The sequence below is a fragment of the Pezoporus occidentalis genome, unplaced genomic scaffold (assembly GCF_034315485.1).
Source record: "Pezoporus occidentalis ecotype Australia unplaced genomic scaffold, CSIRO_AGI_Poc_V1 ctg47, whole genome shotgun sequence".
In the NCBI taxonomy this organism is placed as follows: Eukaryota; Metazoa; Chordata; class Aves; order Psittaciformes; family Psittacidae; genus Pezoporus; species Pezoporus occidentalis.
Window position 1 is genome coordinate 2,771,733 of NW_026915802.1, and position 18,168 is coordinate 2,789,900.

At 34.4% G+C, this 18,168-nt stretch overlaps 1 protein-coding gene across 17 annotated transcripts in view; it reads right to left on the bottom strand.

Moving 5' to 3' along the window:
* The window catches only part of CEP128 (centrosomal protein 128), a 140,781-nt gene that overhangs the window by 92,115 nt on the left and 30,498 nt on the right, over nucleotides 1-18,168 (bottom strand). For 15 of the 17 annotated variants that reach the window (XM_062636228.1, XM_062636218.1, XM_062636217.1 and 12 more), the window contains 7 exons: nucleotides 15,219-15,379; nucleotides 11,468-11,818; nucleotides 7,914-8,564; nucleotides 3,632-3,796; nucleotides 2,048-2,224; nucleotides 1,071-1,130; nucleotides 187-379 (listed from right to left, as the gene is read on the bottom strand). In XM_062636228.1, coding sequence (XP_062492212.1) covers nucleotides 187-379; nucleotides 1,071-1,130; nucleotides 2,048-2,224; nucleotides 3,632-3,796; nucleotides 7,914-8,564; nucleotides 11,468-11,818; nucleotides 15,219-15,379 — 1,758 coding nt within the window. The remainder of the gene's footprint in view (nucleotides 1-186; nucleotides 380-1,070; nucleotides 1,131-2,047; nucleotides 2,225-3,631; nucleotides 3,797-7,913; nucleotides 8,565-11,467; nucleotides 11,819-15,218; nucleotides 15,380-18,168) is intronic. The other 2 variants (XM_062636221.1, XM_062636232.1) reach the window with 2 other exon arrangements.

The following is an 18,168-nucleotide window of genomic DNA, read 5'->3' on the forward strand; positions in this document are numbered from 1 at the left end:
TTCTGTCAGTAAGGGAAACAAAACACCTAACTTGGTTTTCTTGGTTATCACTAGCACATTACAAAATCAGAGTTTGCAATAAGCAGTTGACAAAATACATCTGAATGTGCCACACAGGTATTATAATTAGTAGAATCATAAAATTCTTTCTCCCTTTTCTCACCAAAAATCGAACCAGCAACATACCTCTTTTTTCTCTGTGAACTTCTTCCAGAAGTTTTTCTTGCTTTTGTATCTGTTTAAAAAGAGACTGATGTTCAGCCTCCTTCACCTGTGTAAAGTGCTTGAGCTGTTCTCGGCTCTGTCGTAAGTAGCATCGCAGCTTTTTTTCCTTACTTTCTCTCTCCTTTACCTCCTCGCACAGCCACTGAAGCTTAGTCTACATTAAAAAAGAATTTTAAAAATAGGATAATAAAAAGTAAAGAATTCTAATGAAAACAAGAGAAATGTTAACTGGTCAAGCTACCTTTGGAGTCAGAGATTACTCGTTTGTACCCATTACTAAACAGTAACAATAAAAGGTTCATTCAGATAGATTAAGAGGACGTATATTGACCTTCAAAGAGTCTCAAAAGAGATATATTTTGGCTGATAATTGTATGTGAATAAGCAATACACAGATTTTAGTGTTGTGTGTTTTTTTTTTCATTTGGCTGGTTGGGTTTGGGCTTTGTTTTTTAGCGGTTTGGGGGCTTGGGGGGGGAGGACTTTGAGGATTTTTTTGTTTTTTCTTTGTTTGTTTTTTTTTTGTTTGGTTTGGGTTTTTTAATTTTTATCAGGAGCATGAATTTGCTAGCGTATGCCTAGAAATTCGCATTGAATTAGTGTATGCCTAAACATCAAGAGATAGTCCTTCCTTTCCAAATATCTTTCTCTTTCTATTGTATGTTGACAGAATTTAAAGCATTTATTGATTTTTTTTTTTAAAAAAAAGGTATGCTAATTCTTTTTGGTCAGTAAAAGTTAGTATCTAAGGTTCATGCAAAGGAAAACAAAAAGAGAGCTCAGATAAGATATGTCATGGTCAACATGGTAAATCTCAGTAAAATTTTCAGGAGATTGACTATTACCTTTGTTTCTGCTAACCAGCGATGAGGATCATTCAGAACTGTTGGTGTAAGCGATACTGCCTATGGAATCGTAGGGGAGAAAGAAACAGGAATAAAAAATGGGAATTGGACACAGAAAAGACAAAAAGTCTTTCCCACTATTTGAAATGCATCAAAAAATATTCTTTGCTGAAAATCCAGCTTGGAAATTATATCTGTAAATGCATTAATATAACTATTTAGCCATAAATTAGTCACATTTAAAAGCAAATTATGGAAACTCGCTGATACAAATTTTCTTTAATGGTGCAGCTTCACTAAATTGCAACAATAGTAAGTTGTATTCTGAATCTGCATAGATTTCTTCTAAGAATCACTGATACGACAATGCATTTCAAACATCCCCAGCACGTATCTCTGAATCAAGGTATATATTCTCAGTTTGAAACTTTACGTCCTTTTTCAAGAATATAATAATATTTCCAAGTAATATAATCAGACTCTACTTAAAAATTACTATTTCTTAAGGCCAACTGCAAAGTCATTCAACTGTTTTTTTCCTGCATTCTGCAGAACAATGGCTGCACATAAACCAGAAGTAGCAGAAGCAATTGTTGTCAGTCATCTACTGTTACCAGTATACCTATAGAAATGCTATGTGCCACATAAATGTCTTATCAAAAGTAAAAAATGAAAATCCCCCAAATCTTTAATTATGCTTCATGATGATGTTCTTAGTGCTTTCATGAAAAAGACAAATCACTTGTTTTCAATATTTGATGGGCATGAAAAGAAAATCGTTACCTTCCCTATGTGGATAAAAAGAAAATAAATTTGTGTTGGAATGCTTCATTAATACTTCATACAAGGAGAAAATGTGATAGGTCTTTCTGCATTCTGCATTCACCAGTGAAGTGATAGGTGACAACAATGCACACAAACTCAGCTACAAACATTCATTAAGGAAATAACAAAACCTGCAGAATACTTAGAATTACTTTTAATTTCTCCATGGAGTCCCGAGAAAAAATTTCACAAGCAACATCAATTTCACTTCCTATCATGGTGAGAATAGATTCCTGTTCCATTTCTAAGTGACGCAGCTGATCCTTAAACTGCAGTCTAGCCGCATCCATCCTCCTCAAATGATCTTCTTCATTGCTGACCTGTTTATTCTGGAATGAAAGAGGAAAACAAAATAAAGATAAATTATTCCATTTATATTATAACACATCATTAGCAAAATGTGATAATAACACTAAACTCACTCATTCACCAAGTTCAGTTCCTTACCATGGAAAATAATACCTTCTAATAGTACTCATAAGTTCCTCTCTTGATCCTCCTTATTCTCCCTCAAATCAGTTATGAAGAAGCTGCTACCAAATGCAAACCAAACAATCACAGAGCCTATTTTCAGAGCCAAAACCAGGCATTCTACTATAAATCTACTTTTCACACTAGGATAGGCAGCCTAAGACAAATACTCCCCTTATTATCTTTTGCCCTAAATCAGTTACAGGCATTTAATCTCTGTCATCAAAGAGATCTCTGAAGGACACCTGCATAAGAATATCACATCAGACAGTGACTGGCACTGTGGAAAGCATTTTATGTTATCATCCAGTGTCAGAAAGATTATTAAATATGTTGCACCTCTTTTAAAAATTCATATTCTCCTCCTTTATATCTACAATTGAAGCACCATCTGAGTAAAACTGAACCCAGGAGCAGTTCTGTTAAACTGTATATTGAATTATGCATTGTCATTAGTATGACAAAACTCTTGTGAGAAATGAAGTTGCTTCAGACCTGTCTGCTGCTGAGATCAGGAGGATGTAATGCAGCGTAAGCTAAACACTTTAGCAGGTACATTTCAGTATGTTCAAGTGTGCTGAGAATAGTGAGAAAAGCAAGAATAGTAATTTCAAAAATTTATTAATTATAGACCTCTGCAACAACAAGGTGCAACAGTTTAAGTTTTATTTATTGGAAATCTTCATACACTGCTCTCATTAGACACAACTGTGGAGCTAGGTAATTTCTAACATACAAATTCTGGGAAGGGGAAATATATGGAATCATAGAATCATTCAGGTTAAAAAAGACCTTTACGATCATCGAGTCCAACCATTAACCTAACACTGCCAAGTCCACCATTAAACTATGTCCCTAAGTGCCACACTTACACATCCTTTAAATACCTCCAGGGATGGTGACTCAACCATTGCCCTGGGCAGCCTACTCCAATGCTCTCCTACCGGCACCAGCATCAAACTAGTAGAAGTGCAATGGATGACAAACTATAGTTGCCTATATTAAAAATACAGCAGGTAACAGCATTTCTCTTTCTATGCCAAAACAGTATTAGCAAATCTTTGGAGGGATATAATTCATGACTCCTTCAAAGCACTTTTCCCTTCTTGACTTATACAGAAATTGTACACTACATTATAATTGTATATTCTTTACTATGCACATTTAATTTTTGTATTTTAAATTTACTCTTTCTATAATTCATCATTTATTTTAGATAATTATCACCAAAGAGATGTATAATGGTTAAAACTAGGTAAGTTTACCTTTTTCTCCAGTTCTTGTTTTATAAATTCACATTTCCGCCTGAGTTTTATATTTTCTTCTTCATTTTGGGTTAATTCTTCTGTCAATTTATCACACTCAAATTTTATCTTCCCTAGTTGCTGACACTGAGCTTTCACTATGTTCTTCTCTTCTAAAAGCTCCATCTGATGGTAATGGGAAAACAGATTACAAAGTCACCATATGGGTTATTTTAAAACACTCTTCAGACAACAGTTTCAAATCCATGGAAAAAATATTATGGAAGTATATTTCTATTATTTTTTTACATTTAATTTATATTAAGAAGTGCAATCAATCACCTGAACATAGAAAACATGTATCACAGAGTTGTAGAACCATACAGTGTTTTAAAAGCAGTAAACAGAAGTCTCAGATTCTGCATTTCAACTCTGCTATACTCATCAGCTTACATCACCTTAAGAAGCCCAATATTTATGCAATTTTTCCATTACTGAAATAATTTGGAATCATAAAGTCTAGGAATACCATTTCATTTCAGAACCTAATACTAAATTTATATCTGCAAATACTTGGTATTTTTATTTCTAGAACTGGGTTTCATGCTATTCATGGAAACATTGCAGAGAGAAATGAAGAACAACATTTAAGGGCCTTGAAATTTCTAACTAGGTGAGTGAATCAGGTATATTGATTTCCAGTGGAAAAAATAACTGATTAAAATTGACAGATTTGAAGAATTCTCTAGAATATCTAGAAAATGAAAAAAAAAAAAAAATACAAAGAAGTAAATTACAGACATATTACTCAAAGGTAGTTTCATATTTGATGAACTGTGGGATACAGGTACACACAAAAATTTGCCTGCAGAGTAAAATCCTTCCTGAGGATAAGCAGAAATTCTGTTCTCCCAGTTACACTATAAATATAACTTTTATGGGGAAGAAGGGTAAGGAGAGAAGTTATATGAGTCAATTTAGACACCAGAGCCAACAGAGTACAAAAACTTCTCCGGACAATTCTGAGAAAGAACTTTAGTGTCCTAAGTCCACAAAGACTTATGAACACAAAGATAAGCCTGCAATGCCTAAAACATTTTCTATGAATATGCTCATAAGATCAACTTTTCAGTTCCTACTAAAGCTAATTGTACTATGACTATGCAGATGGACACAATCCAAAAAAACAAATTCCTCACTTATATTACCTCTGAGACACAATAAAGTAAGATAATTTTTATTAGTTTCTGATGTGGACAAGCAAATCCATAATTTATTTGATCATAATTTAATTGATAATTTAATTAATCTTAATTAAACTTTATTGAACACATATTCCACATTTGATAATCTTCAGGAAAAAAATAACTATACCCACCTGGTATATGTATAGAAGAAAAGAATACGTATACATACACAATTTTATATAGAGAGAAACATACCTCTACATAATCTTACAATAAAGATTAATATTTGAAAGTGCTATCAGGCACAAGGACATATTGTATTTCATTATTCTAAGAAAACAAGGATATTTTTAAAGCAAATGAGGATACACAGTAAAATAAGGGACAAATTCAGAGCTTCTAAACACATAGCTGATTGAGGAACACTAAGCAAACCACTTAATTTCCTATCCCTAGTTTATCTAACATTTCAAATAATAAAAAAAGACATCATAAAGACATTGGTTGGGAATTCATTAGAATATTCTAGCTGAAACAGAATTAAAAGCTTAAGCACTAGAATCTCAGTACTGAGACAGTAAGATCCTTCTCAAGACTGACACATTATACAAAATTCTATGCTCTTTTCCAGTTCTATTGCAACATACGACATTCTTATGGTACCTCCCCTACTACCTCAAAAAATCCTTAACTACCAGGTAATTTTTCAATCCAGTGCAGCACTACAGAAAGCCACACAAGAAGCAGAAAGTATCATGCAGAGGAAGCAAGAGAGGGAACAATGAGGATCAAGTCACTTCTTTTTACAACCTAGGCAGCAGTTGGTCCTGTAAACACAGGTCTCTGCACCCTTGCTTTCCTGAAAGTAACTCAAAATTCCTCCTCTAGTTAAGTTTAAGGCTTTGGGTCTTGTGCTAAATTTTCCTTCACTCTCCAAGTCTCTCCCAACTGACCTTTATTTTTAAGACTTTAACAATAAGAACCTCTGGACAGGGTTATGTATATTCTTTCCCAAAAGCAGTTACAAAGGTTGGACAAGGCTGAGACATAAATAAGGTCAAGATTACTACTTCAAGAGCAAGAGAAAATTAGAATTGGTAAAAAGAAAAAAAAAAGAAAACCCACACCCAACAAAAAACTCTTCTGTTGGATTTCCCTAAACTCCACCCTAAAACCACAATATTTGAATACAACTAAACAAAAGGCATGCTAAGTTTTACTGTAATTTGGAAGAAAAACTATGTCCATAAAAGTGAAAATCCAATTGCGATGTAATGATGACTTCAGACAAAAAGTAACCAAATCACCTCCATGGTGACACGTTTTCATCAGGTCTTCCTAGAGATGGATATGATTATTTATTTTACTGCACATATAGTCTCTGAAGCAAGACAGTGTTGTCATTATCATTCTGTGTACTCCTAAAAAAAGAAGCCCACCTTATTATCTTACAAAATCCATCTCCCTCAAGCCCTCTGTTCTATGTTTCAGAGACACAGTGCTGTAAAGAAACTGTGTGTAGATTAAAGATTCTGGGAATTCATGGCACTGGGAATAAAAGAAAGCAGTTAATTTTTAAATATTCTGTTCAGATACAACAATCAGTACCGATATCAAGGACCTTACCGCAAGATTGGTGGTAAGAAAAGGTTTCAGTAGAAAAGGAACATACAGTATGATCAACTCATTATTTGCTTACTACCATCCAGAATACACTTTCCTTCTCTCCCCTTGACATTAAATGTACAGTTTTAATTTTTATGTCATTGTCAAAGAAAAAACACATATTTTGAGAGATCACTGAAATAGCAAGACACGCCACAAATTAAGTCCCCAGTGTTAAGCAGTGCTGTCAAAATATTTTGATTTTAATGATCCTTCCGCTAACAACCTTCCAGATTTTTACTGCTATCTTCATTAGATACATTCTGTGTTAGCACGGTCTTAAGAATTATTGTCAGTTATTATCATAAACGATATACTAAATAATTAACCATACTTTTCTAAGTAACATCAATTCATAACTGCAAAAGAGAGGAAAATATGCATTTTTAACTAGATACATGTTTGTGAGAAGGGAAATAAACATGTCTAAATTACTTACAATGAAGTAAATCATAAATCACTTAAGCTTTGATTAGGGATTTTATAGCTTTTTTATGGTTAAATTGGTAGAATTTTGACATGAGAAAATTTTTAATTTGATGGGACCAAGGTGGAAAGTGTATTTATAGTGCTTCAAAAGCACACTCAAAATATGTCAGTAATTTACAACCTATCTGGAAAACTGCTGCCTCCATTAATATAAATATACAAATTAGTATTTTGTATGTCCTAGTAATAATCTTGCATATATATTTAACCATGTAATAAAAATTGCTTCAATAGAAGTGCAATTCATAGTGCATTCAACTGTTGACAGTTAATTATGCATTTTAGACCACTTCGACTTAACTTCTCAATTGTATTCTATCAATCAGCTAAAGCCACTAAAACTATTTCTTTCCAATGCAATAGCCTTGAAGAAGAAGCAGTTGATGTAAACTAAAGCCATTAACTTGTGTATTCCTAAATAAAATGCTATATTTCATCATTTACTATTTGAACATAGTCACTTTTCTGAGAAATAGTACAGAAATTAGAAATTCTAAAAACTCCTTGAAACAGAACTTTCAAAATTAACCTTAACAAGTGTTACACATTATCACTTGGCATTTTGAAAGTGTTTCCAGAAAAATTTCATGATGCAGAAAAAGTCATTTTAAAGATTTACAAAAATGCATAATTCCTGAAATATGCAGGTTCTTTAATAGAGCCATGACAATAATTGTAAAAGTAACAACTAAAGAAAGGATCAAATCATATTAAACCACTACAGCCTCATATATCTCCTCCTGTTCTGATCACAAATATACCTGTTTCACTACTTTTGAAATAAGAAAAGCTCTTCACCTAAAACTGTTACTGTTAATTTTTTTTACCCTGAACTTTAAACCTTTATAATGACCTGCAACAAAATTTGTGTTAAATGTTTTAAAGCACATGTTGTACTACCTTCATCATTCAATAGGGGGGAGAGGGGAAGCCTGACATTGGAACTTTTCAGAATAAAGTACCTTTAGCATTCTAATCTGAGCCTCTGCATCACCCTTTTCTTGTTTAAGGAGTTTGGTGAGCTCTTGAATGTTTCCTTCATGTTTGATTTTAGCATTTTGTAATTCTGACTGAAGATCTGCCAACTCCTGTCGGTGAACTTCTCTTTCCATCTTCAGCTGCCTGTTAGCTGAAGTCACCTCTTCATGCTTAGATTCCTGCTGTTTCTGGAGATCTGAGAGGCTCTTATGTAATTCCTTTCTGACTTTCTCCTCTTCTGCTATTCTATTTGTTAGTTCCACACGTACAGAGCTTAGGTTTGTTACATCTGCTTGCACTTCTAAGAGTCTTTCTTGGTCTTTTTTACGGATCAAGTTACTAGTTGCAAGCTCTGTCTCCAAGTGTTCCTTTTCAGCTTGTATTTGATTTTGTAGTAAGACTTGCTGTTTCAACTCATTCTCCAGTTTATTTACAGTACCTTGAACCTCTTTCATCTCTTCTTCAAGAGATACCTGGTGAGACTTCATTTCATTCAGTTCTGCCTCTTTACAGCGGAGGAGTTCTTCCTGGTGGGCTCTCTTTGTAAGCACATCATTCAGCTCTTTCCGAAGGTTTTCTATTTGGTGTATAGCAGAGAGAAGTTGACTTCTGAGGTCATCCTTTTCTTTGAGGGCCTAGGAAACAGGAAAAAAATCCAGTGCAACCTAAGCTAATGAAAGAAAATTACTGGATGTCCTTAGACATGCTAATGTCTAATGAACAATTAGCACACTTTGTTCTGTAAAAACACAGAAATTTTGCTTGTTTTGAATTCAGTTCAAATGTATTCAGTGTTTCTTTAGACACAGACATTTGTGACCTCAAACATATATTTGTCCTGACACGATTTAGCCTCCCAAGCAGAGATAGTTTTGGATAATCCCCTGCTTTTCTTACCCTCTTTGCAAAATCAGATGTATTTCTTTGCTGGCCCCTCCAAGTAGCAAGATGGAGGAAATGAGGCAATACAGTAATGCAGCAGAATACAGGGATGACTAATGGTCACGCAGACCTTACCTATAGGTCCATTTCATAGGCTGGCTTGTTCTGTTTATTTTTCTAAAATATTACATGCGAGGTTTATTAATTTATTTTTTTTTTTTAATCTGCACACAGTAGATGAATGAACAGCAGTTAAAAGCCTGGTTCTCTCATGCATCAAAGCCAAGAAATGAAGACTTCATCTTAAAAAATCAGCCACATTTAATAGAAAATTCCACTGTTTTCCTAAGGGGCCTAAGGGCTGCAGTTTTTTTCCCCAGCATTGATGTATTTCAAGTTTAAAAAACATCCTCAAAAATGTGCTAAATTATAGGGAAAAAATTGGACTGCAAATACATGTGTGTTACTAAATACTGTATTTCATTAAACTTTTGTTACACACACATCATTCTGGATTCTTACTTATCTCAAGTTATATTTAATTTTTTTTAACATTGTTTAAAATAAGAAGGAATTTACAGTACCGCTACCATAAGTCACACAGAACTTCTGCTACAGGAAAAAAATTATAAAATGCACAACACTGGATTTCCTGATATATATCACAAACTACTGGATTCTTTGAACCAGCTTAAATAAATTTTATACTGAATTTTATTCTTTCCACTAATTCCACAAACTGTACACATTTCTTATAGCAAGATTACTTGAAATAATTCAGAAAAAAGGAAATTAACAGTTTGCAGGTTAAAAAAAATAAACCCATTTATAATTACATCAAGAATAAGCAATGGAAAACAAAATACAAAAATAATAAATCAAGGTTATGAGGTAATGACCATTGTGCCTTTTTTCCTGAAGGAAAAAAAAAAGAACAAACCCTCAGTGTTTGACTTTGATTGTAAACATGTTTTCTACATAACATACTTGGAAAAAAATATATTCCAAAGACACAAGATGGTAGAGATTCCACTGTCAACCAATATCAAGGATAACCACATAAGCAAGATTTCAGCCAAATTACACCTGTAACTCCAAAAGAATGAAATCTAAACAGTCTTTCTATAGCCCACCCATTGTCTGCAACAATTTTGAACATCTCAAAATTGCAAGTTATGACTGTAATCCAATTTTGAAAATTTACTATTAACCCTTTAAAGTCTTATAACAGAAAGCAAAGACAACAGACTGCCATTTCTCCTTTATAAATTTTTGTCTCAGATGTTAATTGTCTGTATATTTCAAAGCTGGTTAAATCACGTTCATCTAGTTCCCTGACGCTTATTCATGAATGCTGCATTTAGACTGATTATATCCTCATATGGAAACTGTCTACAACTTTGTACTGAGAACATGAAAATACTGTTTATATTTTTTTTCTCTTCCACAATGACACACATTTTATTTGATGTAACATATCCACCAAGAGAGAGATTTTCTTCAGGAGTGATGCTTACCTCAAACTTGTTGGCAGGATGCATGATTTTAAAAATAAGAACAAATACTGACAGCATTTCTTAAATGGAGCTTAAACCGAAGTGACTGCATTTGGCATTTTTATGCCTTTGTCACATAAAAAGAGGTAAAATCCATGGCAGAGTCTTATGTGACAAAGAAAACTTCAATGTGGACAGCTCTATTAATTGCCATTATAAAGACCTATCCATGGATTTACATGAAGAATGATTCCAGAACCTTTTGGTGCTCCTCCTGCTTATTATTCACAACTTTCTCTCCTCTACTTTTTGCTTCTTATTTCTCTGAGAGACACATATGATTTCTAAATGATTCAGGTTTTCTTCCTTTCGTCAACACCTCCATTTGCCTAGGTAAGAGATGACTAACTTCTGAAATGTTTGCAAGCCTTACTTCCTCAGACAACTGCTAGGGCTAATCAATACATGATTACTATGGAATCAATTGTTGGAGCATGGATAGAGCAAATAATAAAGAATAAGGAATATGATAGGCAGTTCAGGAGAGAAATAGCAGGCCCAGGAATCACCGCTTAGATGTGGTAGAGTTTATTAATTTCAAACCCATTATGGCTTCAAATATAGAAAATTAATAATACACTAGTAGCACACAGCATTACCATCTGCTAGGAACCTGACATACATGGTGAAAGTAAACACCTACTTTCCAAGATGTGACCACTGTTAAGTACATAAGACAATGCATAACTTGAACATGAGTTATTAGTTAATGTGATTTTTTTTTTAAATAACATCACATTATTTCCTTTAAAACTAATTAAAAACAAGCTGTTACCTTAAGTGTTAAATGAAAAGATAAAGTAAAAGCAACATTCGTAGAGAAACTATTTTCTTTGCAAGAAGAAAGATTTGATTAAGTGGAGAGATTAGAATACATACTGGATAAAGAAGCAAATGCGGAACTCCCTAATACCTAAAAAATACCGCCACCTATTAGCCGTTTTGTAGCTCACCAGGAAATTTGGTGCAGGACTTAAGGTGGAAAGGGGTTTAAATCACAGTTTGCATAACCTAATCCTTATCTTCATTTCTAAATTTTTCTAAACAAAAAAAAAAAAAACACAGTACAACCCTCCCCCCCTCCCCCCAGCTAATCTTACCTGACTATTCTTGTCCATCAGCTGGCTGATGGTTTCATTTTGTTTTTCCACCTCATGATTCAGTTTCTTATATTTCAGCTTCCATTGGCGGATAGTTTCCTGCGCTCTCACTTTCAGATCTTCTCTTTTTTTCTCAGCCTCCAGCCTGAGTGCCTCGGCTTGCTTGAATTCAGTGAAGTACCGTTCTGCTTCTTTGGTACTCTCTTCCACCTGCTGAGCTAACTCAGCAGACTGGAGTTCAGTTTGTCTACGGCCATCCTCACAAGCCTTGTAGCAACTCTCTATCTCCTTTAGCTGGTCCAGAATTTTTTCCTGCTGCTTCTCCCTGTTTTCCAGGTCAGATGTTAACTCCTGGAATTATCACAGCAGAATATGAAAATTCCAACTCTAAAGATATACAGTATGAAACCTCACCAAACAACATACAGCAACATTAAATAGCATTTCTATCTAAAATGGGAACAGCATAAAAGATCCCCTTGACTACTAGGGAAAACCCTGTAAGCCCACAGAATCTCTCCCTCTGCAATGGTCAAGAATTTCAACAAAGATATAACATACATGGTTATTCTATCCTATTTATATCTTCTGTATTTGTTCCTCATCTGCTTGTTCTTGTTAGTTTTTATATTTTAAGTTTGAGAAGGAATTATTGACCAGGATTCTCACATATTACACATTAGACAAATATGGACTAAAGAAAACAGTAAGATGTGAAGAGATGAAGTTAAACAGATGAGAAGAAACAGATAATTGGCAATGAAAGAACAGCATTCACCACAGATGGTAGATGTTTCTAGAACAAAGTGCAAAGACATTTGAAAATGTAGCAAGCATACTAGAGCCAAAATTAGTTGGCCTTTCAATATTGAATTAAATTGAAACCACACGTTCTAATAATAAGAAGAACTGCTGCACATCCCAAATCTGATATTTCCCAGGACAGTCTCACAAGCAAGTCAGGAAAAATGTTTTCCATATACCTTCTTCAAGAGCATATTCTGAAACCAGTTACTGAGGCTTCACTCACAAAACTGCATTTTATTAAGATCATCACACAGAACTTCACATTAGTACTCTGTATTTTGGGCCTATATATACTGTTTTCATAACATTCAGTATTTTCAATAATCATAGAATATTTTGGGTTGGAAGGGACCTTCAAAGGTCATCTAGTACAACCCCCACAGCAATAAGCATCTAGTCTTCAAATAGGCAGGTCTGCAAAGGTATTGATTTCTCTTATTTTGTAAGAATATATCTTTATATTCAGAAAAGTGTTAATTATTGATCTTCAGATATCTTGACTCATATAATGAATAAACTGGCTAACATTCCTCATTAGAGGATGAAAAGCCATAAAATTAATTTTAGTGAGGATAAGATCTTAATCAATCTTCGTAAGCCTGAAAGACTTATATTACTGAAGATTTCTAATCTTAAATAAGCAAATCAGTAACTTTCCATCAGAAAATCTGAAGTATTTTAGTAAACTGACTGTCTGCTGTTACACTCTAGTGGACAATATTGTAAGACTACTTTGACCTAATTTGATTTACTAGTTACTTCTCATTCTAACAATTTCACAAGAGTCTAAAACTGCTTATGGAAACACTAGAGTATTGCATCTCACAATGTGTGTACTTTATTTATTTCTTAGCCTAACAAGTCAGGTCATAACAGTCAGCCTAACAGCCCCATATCTATATAGTTCCATGCAGAAAAATACATTTAAGATAGCTGCATACATTTGCAAGATCTTACAGAAGCACCCCCAGGTGCTACAGCAACTGAAATAAAAATTCTCTCTATTAAATTTAAAATATAATTTAAAATCGAACTCGCTTCTAAACATGAGTTTAAGAATGCGATTATAATCTTTTTCCTCCTTTACATTTTACATCATATTGTGCTTTTATGGCAACTGTCATGGACTAAATATACCACACAACTCAAAATGTTGAACAATGACATTTAAATAAATCAAAGGAGATTTCTAATATCACATGTACACCAGAGGCAAGTGAAGTTACTTCCCACTAACTAAAGATAAATTACATTTAAGTCAAACATGACTGGTCACTTCCAACTGGGAATCAGACTATCTGATAGGAGCAGCTGTTAGAACAGGCTTGACAAAATGCTTTGTTAGTACCTAAGTTTAGAAATTCACATCCTTGCATTCCTTGATGTCTCATCAAAACAAAAACACACTAGCTATTTTCCTGTTACTTTCTCTGTAGAAGAATGGCAGTGGGAAGCAGATAAGAAGTACAAAGTGTTTTCTGTTGAGATAATCAGGGAAGTCAAAGATTTCAAACTCGGAGCAATGGCAATAACCCCAACTGAAAAGTCTTCCATCAGTATTTCAGAGAGAAGGAAATAACAATCAGAATGTCATTCTGACCCTCAAGAAAGTATGTTCTACAAGCAGAAGTTTTAATAAAAGGTTTTATCCAATTATCTCCTGCCACCAAAGTAATCGGTATTTCTCAGGTCCCACAAAACTAAAAAAACTAGCATGTTTCAGATTAGTCTGGAGATGCACTGGCCAACTAGAACACAAATGCTGGTGGGCATCAGGAAATTAGTTCTGCTTGCCTTATCCTCTATAGAAACACCGTAGGTCTTTTTAAACCTGTTCAATGAACCAATTTCATAAAGCACATAGGAACTTATTTTGAAACTTTTTTTCCAAACATAATTTGTTGTATCAGTTCAATTTAAATTGGCACAGAAGTTGACAAGTGGAAAGAGCAGATGTAAACTGCATAGTATGTTCCTGTAAATCTATGAAAAGACAAAAAAATCCTACTTTTGAATTCGACAAATAATACAATGCCATTTCAAATAAAATTATCTTCATTAGAAAAATTAACACAAAATACAGACCTCCCTGCCTTACTGAATGCCCCAATACAAGTACAGCAAATGTTAAATACTTGACTACTGAAATCCCACATAAAGTTTTGAAAATATCCTCACTTCTCCTTACAGTACTGAAAGACAGTAGAAAACAGTTACTTTTCAGGGATCTTACTACCAATGACAAATCTAAACAAGAAGCACAGAAGTCTACTATAATAAATAAGAAGGTTACTACCCCCTTATATTTCATTCTGTGTTCAAGATAAAAGTCGTCTAAAATTCTAGTGTCAGACTGCTGTTACTCTTTTCACAGAGAATCACTTTAAATATGTGTTTACCATAAATAAGAATACTAACACTTATTAATGTATCATTATGTTCCCTCTAATAGCTAAAAAAGAGGAGTTATGACCTATTTTTCTTAATCTACTGTACTAGCTCATAGAATAAGGTATCCCAGTTCATTTAAGTTAAGTATCCCAGAAAGTTAAACCTTAGTTCTGAAGCATTATGAATGGGAAATGAGTAAGTAAAATACTAACTTATAAAAGTAACTCCAGAAACCACTGTTAATGGTAACTGCTGATAAAATCAAATCACCTTTTCTTTGTACATGGGAAAGAGAAGCAATCCAAACCATAAATTCATGGGCAACAGCAAATACCTTTTTTGGTTTATTTACAAGATTGGAGAGAAAAAACTCTACAAATGCCAATCAATTTTCAAAGTTATTTATAAAAGAATCCATGAAGAACATGGCAGTTACTCTAAATTTTAAAGGTTATTCCCTAATATGGCATATCGCTTACCTTAAAAATAAGAAATTATTAAAAAAAAAAAAAACACAGCAAGGAAAATAAAACCCACAAGAAGAAAAACTTACCTGTATGTGCATTACAAGCTGTGCTTTCTCCTTGTCCTTACGCTCTATGCATCTCTTTAGTTCTTCTACCTCTGACATCACAGCATTATGACTCAACTTTGCTTTAAGATCCAAAATATGTTTCTCCGTTTCCTGCTTCTCTCTCTCATATCTTTCAGCTACTATAAAAAGAGTGACACCAGAAGAGCAAACCCAGTAGAAACAGTGACTTGTGGTAATTTTTTTTTTTTTTCATTTCTCTTTTGGCAGTTTTCTTGTCTACTTGAGACTATTCTACAACTACTGATTTTGAACAAAGTATCTGCAAAAAATGGCTATACTTGTATCATAACATTTTATTGAATGAGACAGTATTTCCAGTTTACTAGTCATTTTATAGGGGTTCCCCCCCCCCTTTTTTTCTTTTCTTTTTTTATTAAAACAAAATACCCCAACAAAACCCAATAAAATAGAATCAGGTAGAAGAAACAATGGTATAAATGAAACTTGGCTACAAACTTCAAGGCCAAGATTTTATCCCACCAGAGTAATACCTCCTGCTTTGGAAATCGCACTACTTGTGAATTTTATGTCTGAATCCTACAATAGAAGTTCTTGATGGAAGTAAGCTATAAATTTCCCCAAGCAGAATTTCAAAGGTCTGTAGTCATAAACAACTACTGGAGGCAAAGAAAAACTCCATTTGTATTCTTCCTGTGCATCTTTGAAGAAACAGAAATAACACAATAAGAAGAAAAACAACTGCATAAATTATATAGATATATGTGTATCTCTAAATAGGTCCATTACATTGCTCTTGTTTTCTTTATATTTTTACAACAGTTTTGATCTATAATTATAATACAAATGGAAAACCTAAAATATGCTTTCATTAACATGAAATGGATATTGTTTCAAATAAATTTACTTTTAAGCAGATAGAAATGTAGAATCATAGAATAGTTTGGGTTGGAAAGGACCTTAAGTTCATCTAGTTCCAACCCTCCTGCCATGGGCAGGGACACCTCACACTAAAACTGAAGGTTCTGTTCAACCTTGAACATTGTCAGGGATGAAGCATTTACTGCTTCTTTGGGGAACCCATTCCAGTACTTAACCACCATCACAGTAACAAACTTCTTCCTTATATCTAACCTGAACTTCCACTGTTTAAGTTTAAACTTAAACAAACCCTTTGTCCTATAGGACCCTTTGTCCTATTACTACAGTCCATGATGAAGAGTCCTGCTCTGGCATCCTTGTAGATACATTAAAATAACTGGAGAAAAACTATTAAAATGAACATGTACAAAATCTAGCCATTTCCCAGTGCTCTATATGGGATTTGTAAAACAGGGAGTCAGATTTCCATTTTGATAACCTATTTTAAATAATCTATTTTAAAGATAATCCGATACCTTAAGTATGACAATATACAAATAAGTCATTAACCAAACCAATTAAGCATTCACAGAGACACTGGACTTGGAGCCACTTTTCCTCTATCATCTTGACTAATACATTTTTACATTAATAAAGAAAAAGATAGTCTTTCTCTAATGCCTTCTGATAATCCTTGAAAAGTTTAAATACAGCTAGATAACTAACAATGCAGCAAAGACCTTGCTAAAATGGTAATTTAATATGCAATTAATTACATCTTGGAATTGTTTAAAGTATTCTAAATATCATTGTTCCATCTCTAAAATTCTAACATACTGCACACAGTAGCCCTGACTGCATTATACTGGTAAATTTTTTAACCTCTCTGGAACATGTTGTTATCCCTTAGAAATTTTACCAGAAGTTCATCAGTCTTACCAACCAACTACATAAATTATGTTTACTATGATTTTCAAGATTGAAGAATTTAAACTGCAAATGGACTGAAATGTAAAATTTTAGAAAAATTAGAAAATATTTAAAATATTTCATGTCTTTCCTCGGTAAAATCACTACTTTGCTGAAACTGCCTTTAATAATCTTCATTTGTTTTAACCATGCAAATCATGGTATTTTATCCTAAATTTTAACTCACACTTGTTAATTTTCAGATTGTCCTGGGTTCAGCAGTAGCAGTCATTTATTCTCCTTCTTAACAGCTGGTGCAGCGCTGTGTTGTTGACTTTTGGCCTGGGAACAGAGCTGATAACACCGATGGTTTTAGTTATTGCTCAAATGTTTAGACTGGCCATAGGACTGAGTCTCATGCTCTGCCAGGGAGGAGGGGAAGCCGGGAGGAAGCAGAGACAGGATATCTGACCCAAGCTAGCCAAAGAGGTATTCCATACCACAGCATGTCATTCCCTGGAGATAACTGGGATTTACCCGGAAGGGCACTCTCTTCTCGGTCGGACTCATTTCGGAGGGTGGTATCGTATTCTCTTCCCTTGTTATTTCTCTTATCATTATTATTGGTGGTAGCAGTAGTGATTTGTGTTATACCTTAGTTACTGAACTGTTCTTATCTCAACTTGTGGGAGTTACATTCTTTTGATTCTCCTCCCCATCTCTCTAGGAGCGGGGAGGGAGGGGGGGAAAGACTAGACCCTGCCTTTGAACATCCAGCCCAGCACAGGCAACCCGGGTGCCAGGAGGAGCTGTGCTTCAGTGCCAATCACTTCCGAAGCAGCTTGAACCCCTTAAGAGGCTGCCAGTATCTCTTTCTCAGTTGGGGCATAACTGGCCTCAGATCCTTTGTATCCCTGACTCCAAAAGCCGAGGGGTCGACCTCAAGTCTCCCCTGGAGCTTTTTGCCAGAGGCTCCAGGTAGGACCATTCTCCCCATTATTCAGCTTGATGTGATAGATCATCTCTACGATCGCCGATTCCCTCAGAGACTGGATGCCTTTGTCTAAAGTAGTCCACTTGGCCGAACGGCATAACATCTGGGTCTATGAGTATATCCCCGTTATTCTTCTGCCGCCCCCCGGCTCCTGGAGGGATGGGGAGGAGAATTGAAAGAATGCAA